Source organism: Onychostoma macrolepis, chromosome 03 (genome assembly GCF_012432095.1).
Source record: "Onychostoma macrolepis isolate SWU-2019 chromosome 03, ASM1243209v1, whole genome shotgun sequence".
In the NCBI taxonomy this organism is placed as follows: Eukaryota; Metazoa; Chordata; class Actinopteri; order Cypriniformes; family Cyprinidae; genus Onychostoma; species Onychostoma macrolepis.
The window spans coordinates 27,497,142-27,509,957 of NC_081157.1; the positions used below are offsets into that span (position 1 = coordinate 27,497,142).

Consider the following 12,816-nt stretch of genomic DNA (forward strand, 5'->3'; position numbering starts at 1 on the left):
ATAAATGCCTACAGACAACATTGTATGACAAATGGACAAACACACAAACCATTTTTAAGGGAAAATAGAACTGGCTCTCTCTATGCTGCATTACAGTGTGCAGGGAAAGAATACCCTTAATAAACTTATTTAATCTAATCCACCATTTTGGGGTAAAATTAGGCTGAGGTGGGAGAAATTATTGGCAAGTGTTTGCATATCATCTCATATTAAATTTGCTATCATCTCTAAATACATGATTATACTCACCATGTACAGTGTGACAAAAGTGTCAACTTTGAGATGCCATATGCTACTACAGGTGCTGGTCATATAATTAGAATATCATCAAAAAGTTGATTTATTTCACTAATTCCATTCAAAAAGTGAAACTTGTATATTATATTCATTCATTACACACAGACTGATATATTTTAAATGTTTATTTCTTTTAATTTTGATGATTAGAGCTTACAGCTCATGAAAGTCAAAAATCAGTATCTCAAAATATTAGAATATTACTTAAGACCAATACAAAGAAAGGATTTTTAGATTATACTGAAAACCAGCACCTGTATATTAAGGCTGTGCTGATGCAATTTTAATCCAGTTTAATATATTTTGTATATATTTTGATCCAGTTTGATTAATCACAATTTCATTGTCCAAGCATGTAAAATGTTTAATTTTTACATTCATGTTATTAAAATGCAATCATCATCAAAACTTCAAACTCAGAACTAGCATGTACAGGGATGATTAGTTGAAAATAAATTCACCAGACACATGCTTTCACCTTATGAATAAGGCACTCCCCACTGATTTTATATGCCAACTTCCAAAATCTTGTAAGATTTTAAAATATCAATACCAATATATCAATAAAGTGTGCAGGCCTACTGATGTGCCTGAGTTTACCTTTCCTTAACTGCAGTTCTTGCAGGCTTGTTGTGCCGTTGCTTTCTGGTTGGCTTTACTCCTACTCTTGAGTCCAACTTTGCACTCCCATTGGAAGTCGTATCTGCTCATTTGCATAAAGTTGATTCTGCTCAACTTTCATCTCTATGATGTCTGTCACTCATGTCGCTGGAATTCACCAACTGTCCTTGAAAATAAATACTATCATGTGGCTTTGTCCCTGCCAAACACAGTGTGAACGCTCATTGAAGGTCATTCCGAATTTAAAATGTTGCTGAGTGAAATCGAATCATTGAACCCTCTCAAGAAACCCGAAACAAAAAGAATTATTAAAAGAAAGTTACATATATTTTTAAACAAATTAAGTCTATAGGTTTCAGATATTTCAACATAGATAAAAGTTTGTTATTAACACTTATATGTTTTTTTTTTTTTTTTTTGTAACAAGATGTAACCCTAACAACAGCTTTCCATTTCAGTTCACTTGCAAGCGGTCCAACGATTTGCTGCAGCGTTTAAAAGTGAACTTATTTTATTTTGTTATTTTACTTTATTACATTTTAATAGTCGATTCCGTTAAAGCCATTGTATAATTCGCATGCTGATGCATTAGCCGCGGTATATGATTTGCGCACGTGCAACATGTTCTTTATGTGGCAATTACAGGACTTGATATTGATGGACACACATTCCGCTCTCTCTCTCTCTCTCTCTCTCTCGCTCTCCTTCTCCCAACCCTTTTGTTACTTCCATGTGCCCATGCTCGGGTCTCTCCCCTCCTCCTCTCTCATCATTACGCATTCAGTCTCACTCAGCGCTCTGTTCAAGCGCAGCACATTGCGCTCCAGACGCTCCACGCACCCGAGTGCGCAAGACCGCTGGTGTTTAGGATAGGCTAAAATAGTAGACAAAACACAGTAGTGTTTATTGCAATGCCACACTTGGAACGATAGAAATCTACATATATATTCAAACATTTGCATACTTCAAAGCCTGCATAAACCAACCGTGGCGCTCAAGTATCTTCAAACATGAGCATCATCTCGGATGGCGGTGATGTACTTGATGGAGATATGCGTGCTGACACTTCATGACAAAAGATACCCAACTCTATTTTTTCAGCGTCCGATCAGCCGTGGCAAAGAAGAGGAGCGAAGAGCGCAGGATGAAAAGCACTGGCTTACTACTGGGTTACTTTTTAATGAAAGTTCTTGTGTGCGACGCGGAAGGAGAACCTGGGAAAAACCTGGATGGTTTGGTGACGACGTCGGGGTCCAACGACTCCAGAGACGGGGAGAACAGTCTCTCTGAGACCCCTCACACGGAGGACAGGTGTCGGGGCTATTATGATGTGATGGGTCAGTGGGATCCTCCGTTCGTGTGCCGGACCGGTAGCTACCTGTACTGTTGCGGGACCTGTGGCTTCAGATTCTGCTGCGAGTTTAAGAACTCCAGATTAGATCAGACCACCTGCAAAAACTACGACACCCCGCCGTGGTCCATGACGGGCAGACCACCGCCGAAGATGATGGACCAACACGATCCGACTAAGGATAAAACCAATTTGATTGTGTATATCATATGCGGAGTAGTTGCTATCATGGCGCTGGTTGGGATATTCACCAAACTTGGCTTGGAAAAAGCGCATCGACCTCACAGAGAGAACATGTCGAGGTAAGTGACTTGTGTTTACAAGTTCAAGCTCAAACGATGTTGTAAAATTGTCTGCTTTATCGTTGTGGAGCTGATTTTGCTATGGGAGTGAAAGAAAATGGGGATTCAAAAAAATCTAATTCTTCCAAAACCAAAAATGTATGCTATTTACATCTCTGTGTGTACGTGTATTTGTGTCTATTATTTATCCTTTCAAGAAGTTGTTGTAAATTGTTGAATGAGATGAGCAGTTTATTCCAGGGGGAATAAAATGATACAAAATGAGATCTCCTTAATATATCAATATCTGTTTCTTGCAGAAAACAATGAGATTAAGCAAAGAGTTTCAGAAAAGATCTTACAATGTCACAAACAGTTCTGCAGTTTGCAAGATATCAAAAGTCTGCAATCAAATGTTTAATTATGGACTCTATTATGGACTTATGGATAAATATTTGTCATGACATATCAGAGATATGCTGTTTGCTGATATTACAATCTCAATATAGGTTAACAATGACCTGATTTGTATCAATTTTATTATCTATTGAGAGGATTTGTTTGTTTTGTTTATTTACATTGATATCAATATGAAATAGAACTGAGAATGCTTATGTCTTCTGTGCTATCAATGAGCAACATCTAAACTTGACAGTTTTCCTCTGGGATGTCATTCAGTGTAGTTCAAGGCTTTCAAGGATTACACTGATACAACTCTATCTATCTATCTATCTATCTATCTATCTATCTATCTATCTATCTATCTATCTATCTATCTATCTATCTATCATTGTGACCTTGTGCTAGTTTTTCCTAACTTCTATTGGCTTCATTATTTATCACTCAGGCAGTCGACAACACTGACATGTACAGAAGTACAGAAAATACTCCTTTAGTTTCACAGACAGGTATTTGTATTAATTTAGTAGGCCTACTTAAGTGGTGCAATGTACAAAGTAACTTTCTTTCAAATCAAGAAAAAGGGGTTTCTTTCAACAACTAAAGACTAAACATGTTTTCTCCTGAAGACTCAAGATAAAGTGTGGACAATCAGAGAGAGCTGAAAGCAGTTGTACTACAAAAGATACTGACTAGCATTCAGGTCTAATTCATCTGTTGATCAGCAGTGTTTTAAACATTCATCAACATCTCCGTAAGTCTCTAATTATCTCCATGGTGAGGCACAGATTTTGTCTGTAAAAGCCTCTACTCCAAACAAGCGAACACTCACGTACACTCACTCATCTAAACATCAGTAGAGAGGTGTCCATGACATTAGAAGGATAATGGACACTGATTTGTGTCTAATGACGCTAATATTTCAAGGACATTCTGTTTGTGCACTGACCTTTCACTCTATTTAGACTAACCGTACACATAATCAAAACTCATACTGTATGGGCCATAGTGTCCTACCCACCACCCACAACCAGCCATTTGCACCCTTTTAATCAAGTGCCTTTTGAATATTGCATCATGCTGACCATTTTCATGATTGTTTAATGTATCTCTACAAAAAGGTCTTACTTACCATTTCAAAGCTTCGGTGTGAATGAATCTCTCAGTTTTATGTACTCACGGTTGGGTTGGGTAACCCTAATGGGAGTTTTGTAGCTTGTAGACAATAGGTCAAACATATGACAGGACTCTCTTAAATACTAACAAATACTGTTTTTAGCAGATATACACAATTTAACCCTTGTGTTGTGTTTCAGTCTTTTTAACCTAGAGAGGATTTTTTTTTTTTTCTGAAAATGCTCGTTGAATGAATGGCCTACAACATTTGCTTATACATTCTTTAAAAAAATATGATATATTATTACCAAATCTTGGTTTCAATCTTTTTTATCAACTTGTTTTCTTTCAGTTAGCACAGTTTTTGTATTTCTTTTTTTTTAAATGGTTGATGATAGACCTCATTGACCTGAGCTTAGATTTTGAAGCATAATTTGTGGATAATTTTGGCAATTTTCACTCAAAAACTGAGGTGCATAAGCTCAGATCAATGTGGCCTATCAGTTCTAATAAAAGAAAAAAGACTGAATCCAAGATTTGTTAATATATAGAATAGTGATTAGATTTACAAGCAATTTTTTAAAAATCCAGTTTTGTTTGACCATGAACACCAAATTATGCACAGTACAGGGTTTTCAAAATTTACAGATTTTATTTGACAAGAAATCAGACAAAAATATTCATGACTCATCTTCATCTTGCACTAATGGACGTGTCTACATTTTTATCCTGTTAAATGCTCTGTAGAATGAAAATGTCCCTCAATAATAATAATAATAATTTCCTGATTTAAGGAAAGAAAACTACTCATCAAGATGTTTTATCAGACTTTCATTTTGGTCTGATATACCGCATCGTTTCATTTCTCTTTGTCAACATTTATCTATATCTATCAACTGAACAAACTTTAAGGCCATTTTGATGAGGAAATGTGAGTCATGAACAGTATAAATTTGCATTGAATTGCAGTTTTTTGTAAGATGAGTAAATAAAGCCTTTCTCCATAGAGCGCTGGCCCAGGTGATGCGCCAGACAGCTCCAGGAGAACATGTGGAGAGAGAGGAGAGCTTGGCGGTGCATGGACAACACTACGAAAACATGCAGGCCAGAGCAACAGGAAACAACCTGCGTAAGTAAATCTGTTCCTTACCATCAGTGCTCACGCACAACAGGTTGAATCAATGTCACTCAAAGCTCAGTTTAGCTCGTTCTGGAAAACACTCTCCGCTGTGACAATCCAATAGTAGCAGATGCATCTTCTTCACCCCAGAGAAGCAGCTGTGAGGTCCTATAGCTATTCATCAGTAAATATATTCGCCTGCTTGATTCGTCTCCTACTGAGAACAGGGGAAGTAGTTACAGAAGACCATTTTTGGCGTGTCCGGTGGGCTGCAGTAGCACTTGCGTCTATAGTGATCATTTAACATGCTGAGATAGTAATTACCACAGGCTAAGTGGCTGACTAACACACACAGCAAGCACACACACTCTCTCTCACACACACAACTCTATCTTTCCCGCTCTCTCTCTTTTCACCTCACTCATGCTGTTATTTCATGCAAATAATACAAATGTGCAGGAAAATATGAGAACTAGCGAATTATCACTTTAAAAATACCCTGTTTACTTTGGCAAGTGTTCTCATTTATTTTATAAAATGGATAGTTCTGATACTGGGTGCTGATTGGTCAGTTCAATATATTATAAAACATAAAGCTGTTGTAAAATAATCACTCAGCAATATAATTAAATAGATAGTTCTGGTCCTGGATGCTGATTGGTTAATATGATATATCGTAAAAAGATCGTTTTGGTGCTAAATGCGGTCTATAAAGAGTATTATAACGGCTAGTCAATACAGTGTATTATAAAATGGATAGTTCTCGTCTTGGATTCTGATTGGTCAATATGAATATTATAAAACATATGATTCTTGTCTTGGATGCTGACTTGTCAAATCCAATATATTATAAAATGCATAGTTCTAGACCTGGATGCTTATTTGTCAATACAATATTTTAAAACAGACAGTTCTGAGCTTGGATGCTGATTGGTCAATATGGAATATTATAAAATGGGTAGTTCTGGTTTTGGATGCTGATTTGTCAGTACAATATATTTTAAAACATATAGTTGTTCTGAAATGATCACTGAGGAATATAACACAATGGATAGTTCAGGGATGCTGATTGGTTAATCAAATATATCATAAAATGCATGGTTCTAGTCCTTATTGGTCAGTACAAAATATTTTAAAACAGACAGTTCTGATGCGTATTGGTTAATACTGAATATATAAACAATGGATAGTTATGTTCCTGGATGCTGATTGCTCAAAATGTAATATTATAAAATGGTTAATTCTTAGCTTGGATGCTGATTGGTCAATACAACATATTATAAAAATGGGTAGCTCTGGTTTTGGATGCTGACTGGACATTACAAAATATTATAAAACAGATAGTTGTGGTCCTGGATCCTGATTGGTCAATACAATATATCATAAAATGCCTATTTCTGGTCCTGGCTTCCGATTGGTCAATACAAATAACAATTCATGATCTCTACTATAAGGATAGACCTGAATGAATTTGCCGAATAAAATAATGTTTTAATGAAAATTTGTGTTCTTGATATTTTTAATATGTATAAACCATTCTTATTAAAATCACTTGAGGCCATACAGTATCTTATTGCTTAAATATAATTTCCTTTAATTTAGCCGAGGCAAAAATGATTAAACATTGCTTAGCAAGTCAATGTGAATATGCCATTTGCCAAAAGATCTGGCATGAAAAACAATTAAAATGAAATATTACAAGCTAGGAAGTCTAATTCAATAAAGTTCAGCCCACAGACAGCACTGATTTACTAACATTGTCTTGTGGCATGTCACAGTGTTGCCATGGTGCTGACGGTTTCCCGATCTGTTTCCCAGTTGTTTAGATCAATATGCCTCATGTCGAGTAAAACAGTTACACTTTATTTGATGGCCTCCTAATGAAAGTCAGAAAAGCAGTTGTAGCAGATGTCATATGCTCTTTTTATAGTCTGCGCGTGTTTCATGCAAACACTCTTATGTGCCTGATAAGGCATGTTTATGTAACTAAATTACTGCACAAAGTCTGCTGGCTTTTATTTTACCACATTGTAATTCAGTGGCCTGACAGCTGTTACATTAAAAGAACAGTGCAACCAAAAATGAAAATTGACCCCCCCTCCCTGTTGTTTGTTTGAGTGGATGTTGTTTTGTTGATTTGAAAAAAATAAAAAGTTGATCACAAAAAAAAAGAAAATTGGCTGAAAGTGTACTCACCCTCAGGCCATCTTTGATGAAGATGAGCTTGTTTTGGACTTGGACTGTTGACGGCACCCATTCACTATAGAGGATCCATTGCTGAGCAATAATAAAATTACTGTTTTTCGAAGAAACAAACTTATCTACATCTTCGATAGTTTTCATTTTTGGGAGAGTAATTTCTGAATTTATGTGGAAGTGAAAAGCTCTTTGTTGATGTTCGGCTGTCATCACAATACAAGATGCAAGCTTGACTTTTTCCATTGGTCTCCGCTCATTCTCTGAGATGGAAGAAAGGGATTTCATGGAAAGAAAACAAATCGAGCACTTAAAGATAGCTGTCTGCTCTGAGCCAGAGAGTGAAATCTGTAGTGTACACCCGTGTTTTTTCTACAACAACACTTGAGAGGCAATGGGGAATGTATGTTAACAGGCTGGCTGAGTGATTGCACTTGCTGCTGAAAGCGCAACGGAGCAGAGCGGAACGACATGCAGGTGTTGCTCCTCTAAAGAGCTGTCTGTACCAACACAGGGGAGAAATAACATTATGAGAGAAGGGCCGTCTGCAGGGAACTCAGACATCGCTGTACAAAACAGGGAAAGAAGTCTAAACCACCGGCCTGCTCACATTCAAGGCTCTGCGGCCACAAACCCATTAAAGAGTTTATTCAAGAAGTGCTGACTGGTGCCACACTGGGACCATGGGGCTGGCTTGGCCTTGTTGTGTTAAAAAAGGTTACGCATATGAAGCAAAGCAGAGCAAAGTCGAGAGCCATGCCATTCATGAAAGGTGAGAAGAGTGAAGTAAAAACTAGTGACAGAGCTGTTGCGCTGTGGTGCTCATGTGGGTGACAAGTTTAGCTCTGGCCCTTAATATACACAAATATACAAAAGTTTTTTTATGCTCACCATAGCTGCATATATCAGATCAAGAATACAGTAAAAATCAATCAATCAATCAATCAATCAATCAATCAATCAATCAATCAATCAATACTTAAATAAATATTATTACAATTTAAAATAACAATTTTCTATTTTAATATATTTTAAATTAATTTATTTCTGTGATGCAAAGCTGAATTTTCAGCATCATTACTTCAGTGTCACATGATCCTTCAGAAATCATTCTAATATGCTGATTTGCTGCTCAGGAACATTTCCTATTATTATCAATGCTGAAGCATATTATTATCAAAAACACTTTCTTAACATTTTTTTTTTGTGTTTGTGTGTGTGGAAACAGTGACATTTTGATGAAAAAAAAAAAAAGTTTAAAAGAACAGCATTTATTTGAAATAGAAATATTTTGTGATATTATGAATATCTTTACCGTCACTTTTAGTAAATTAATTTAATCCTTGCTGAATATATACTGATACTGACCCCAAACTTTTGAACGGTAGGTTTTTCTCTCTCTTATTCTCCCCAAAAGCGTCTTTTTTTTAGCTAGGGTATAGATATTTTTAAATAGGGTAGCTATTTGTTTTTTTTAGTAATTCTCCAACCATATTTAGCACAAGTCAGGCTAATAAACTGTATTCTTCAGATTGATGCCCATAAAATGCATTACGGTGTATTGTTCTTAATCATGAAAATATCTTCATTAATGTATTTTATGTCACATTTTACACATCACCAGAGCTACAAATTGTGAAATCAAATATTTCCCTGTCTTTTTGTTTTCAGTTAACCTTCAGTTATCAAGCTAGCAGCTTAGCCTAATAGCTTAGCATAGTGCTGAGTGGTTAAGGCAAACTCTTTTGATTAGGATATCATAATAGTGCTACGTTTTTGCCATGAAAGAAGACAGGTGCTTTTTTGCACACATAACGGTTAAACCTTCAAACAGCTGAATCTAGCCAAAATCTTGACTCCCTGGACGATGCTGTTATTAATGAGGTGACTGGTTAATTTAATTGAAAGGCAGGACCTATCTTTCTATGAATGGTCTATGTCCTCCTCCTCAGACTTTCTCACAGGCACAGCCAAAAAATTCCTGTCACTCTCAACTGTATCTAATAACGAGGCAAAAACCCCAAAATCCTTCGCTTCTACAACACACAGACTTGAAATTACATCAGTATTCTCAAAACTGAGTCATGTAGTGGCTGGACAAACAGAGAATTAGCATGAGTAAATCAGGCGCTGGAATGCAATTCATAGTCCCGGTCCAGCAATCCGGGTTAACCAAGCACAAGAAACTTGGTTTTGGCTTGACTGCTTTATGCATTTACTACCCAACCACTACAATTTCCAGTACCATACATATCTAACTTGCACAATAAGTCTAGGATGCCCACAGTTCTGCTGTAAAGCTCTGGTCCAAACATTTACCAGCACAAGCTGAGAGGCTGTTTTTTTTTAAACAGGTGACAGCAATGATATATAATTAATTCATCCCCTGGGCCAGTGTTTGTACAGCACAGTTCTACTCATGAGAATCTGCTTAAACTCAGAATCCGCTGGGCAAAGAAACTAATGGTGACTCATTACTATGCCAGTTAATCTAATCAACTCTAAGTCTTCTGTTTACACATCAGAACAGCTTAGAGCAGTTTTTAGCGAGCTTAAAGGACTAAATAACTGTTAGAGGTGAAAGCAACATGAAGATGAATCGAAATGCAGTACTGTGTGGAGTTCGTAAGACTGCAGTGAGTTAAGTCATGGCTGATGAATCCAGATTATAATAATGCTATGCGTTCTCTGTGCGTACAGTAGAGAAACACAACAAAACAAATTTTACCAGGAGTGAATATTCCTGTCAAAAGTCCTTGAGTTCAGCTTTGGTTTAGTTATACAGACAGCTTTACCTGGTTTGCTGCACTGCTTGTTTCCATGGAGATGGTGTAAGATTTTGCTGACCATTGTATTTCTTCTTCGTGAAAAAATACAGCTGAACTGAAAAAAAAGGCAAAATAAACCATCATAAAGGGATCAGATGGGTGTTGTGCCAGATGCATAAATGTTGCTAGTGATTGGCCATTTTGCATGATGGGAAATAATGACCTGCTCGTAAATTCGTCCACACACCAGTCTCAAAATGGCAGGTACTTGTCATGTAGTTTCAGCATATCACAAACTTTCCCTAAATATTTGCCAAAAAATGTGTCACTAGGAGGGCAGTGGTGAAACAGTGGTTTTTGGTTACTAAAAGTCTGAGACTATAAGGATGGACAATATATCTATACCATATTGCTCATCTGGTATTTTTTATTTAAATTTATTAACTGATATTGGATATGTAATAATGCTAATTTCTCTGATTTTTTACATTTAAATTTGACCTTTAACATTATTTAATGCTCTTTACGGGTTTTTTATTTTTAAAATAAACTATTTCAAAGTACCATGATCAAAGTAAATATAAAATTTTCGTACTGTGCATTACAATGTTAAAATAACTAAAGCTTTTAAAATGACTGGTTATGAGCATGAAAATAGTTATCAGTTTACTGATATTGGCCAGAATTTTATTATCAGTGCTTCCCTTTCTGAGATTCATCACTTTGAAAATCTGGGATTGGAATTGGAATCACCACTGGGATTGAAACTGGGATTGGATTTAATTTATACCTGGGAATAAACAGCAGGTTTTGGGAATTTGATAAATTTCATTCATTCATTAATTCAAAGAAAAAAAAAATCATTAAATGCAAAAGGGAAGCATTTCTGGCAGTTGTTTCAGACTTTTGGACTCTGTATAACAAAATACCATGGTACCACCATTTGACACCTTCACTATAATAATATTTTGTAATGCAGTGAATAGAACATGGCTGAAAAATGAGTGGCCACTCTTCTACTTAGCAGTTTATTTATTGTAGTCTCTCGTAATGGTGCTAAACTCTGACTAAAATATGTTAGGGGAGGGTTTGAGAGCACAGCTGAAATTACTGTTATTGATTTTAATGAATTTAGGCAGGGACAGGTAGAGCCTGGGCAGTCAGATCAATTATCGCATCTTAAACAGAGTTCCCTCTTCTCTCTAATGCCCCCCTCCCCCTCGAATAATTATCAGTTAATTTCCTGCCAGTCGACGTGCTGACAGGTAGGTGGCTATGTAAATCAACGGCATCCGAGGAAGGCTGCGATGACTGGCAAGCAATGGTGTGGACTTCTCAGATCGCATAGGCTCCAAGTTAACACATTATAATTAGAAAAAAAAATTGCACACCATCAAAAGCAAGCAAAACATATAAATAATCCCCGATTAGAGCTGTGACATAAATCGCACGTCTGGCTCGTCAGAGGGTGCATGGAGCTCACACTGCTAAAGCAACTGTTGAGAAGATGAGAGCTGAGAAAGGCTGCTTTTTTATCGGGCCCAAATTGGCTCTTTGAGAGCTGTGTCACAATAGGGGGTGGATTGCTTCAGACCTTCATACATCCCACCATCAGTCAAACACTCCCACAGATTGAGCTGAAAACGGCCATAGATGATTGTAGAGGAGCAGTTGCCCACTTCATGTTAAAGGAGTCACATTATGAAGAGCTCAATTTGATCTTTTAAATGTGCTGTATGTAATTTTTTGACTGTGTTGAAGCATAAAAATACCATAATATGTTTGCAGATATTTCAGAAACATGCTAAGTTCACATACTTTATTCGCCAGTTTTTCTAATTTGAAATGTGCGTTCCATGTCGGAATGTCTGTTTTTGTGAATCCGCCCACTGCCAATTTATCCAATAATATTTCAAAACCCTGGACTGCCAATTGGCAGAAAGCATAGCATATTTCTGCAATGGAAGCCAGCAAACAAACTGGGACAGAGATAGCAGATTCTGCCCAACCTACAAACATTAGCGTCCATCTAAAAAGCATGACCAGAGGAATATTAAAATGTGGATAAATCAACTGATCAACTTACAGGATGGTCGCCTTCTATTGTCAGTTGCGCTCGTTCCTGTTGCACATCCTGGCAGGAGAAACAACTCTCTCCAATATTTTGAATTTGTACTGCAGTACCCATTTCAACCACTAGCTGTCAATATTACATACTGCACCGTTAAGATGCAGAAAAATTACTTGTTTTAAAATCTGTCAGATTCCAGAAATATTAACATAACTCAGCCCATATTTACACGTCAACATTACCTGTGAAGTAATATAAGCAGGATGGGTAGTGTGTAGCACCTACTACTCTGCATAGCCATCTAACGAAGCCAAATAGAGTGGTTGGTTAAAAAAGAAGATCTTGTTAGTTTATTTAAGATCACTGGTCATTTCAGTCTTATACTATCAGTTTGTTTGGTACGGAGGCCTGCACATGACATGTGGAAAAAATATATATATACCATGGTCGCAAATTAAGAATTTGTTCCCACGACTTATTAATACACTGAACAAAATTATAACACTTTTGTTTTTGCCCCCATTTTTCATGAGCTGAACTCAAAGATCTAAGACTTTTTGTATGTACACAAAAGGCCTATTTCTCTCAAATATTGT

General features: G+C 36.7%; 1 protein-coding gene across 1 annotated transcript in view; it reads left to right on the top strand.

Annotated features, from left to right (window-relative positions):
* The first annotated feature begins 1,596 nt into the window (after positions 1 to 1,596).
* Positions 1,597 to 12,816, top strand: part of shisa9b (shisa family member 9b) — a 41,415-nt gene continuing 30,195 nt past the window's right edge. The window contains 3 exon segments of the mRNA XM_058771364.1: positions 1,597 to 2,012; positions 2,014 to 2,571; positions 5,073 to 5,194. Coding sequence (XP_058627347.1) covers positions 1,945 to 2,012; positions 2,014 to 2,571; positions 5,073 to 5,194 — 748 coding nt within the window. The 5' untranslated portion in view covers positions 1,597 to 1,944.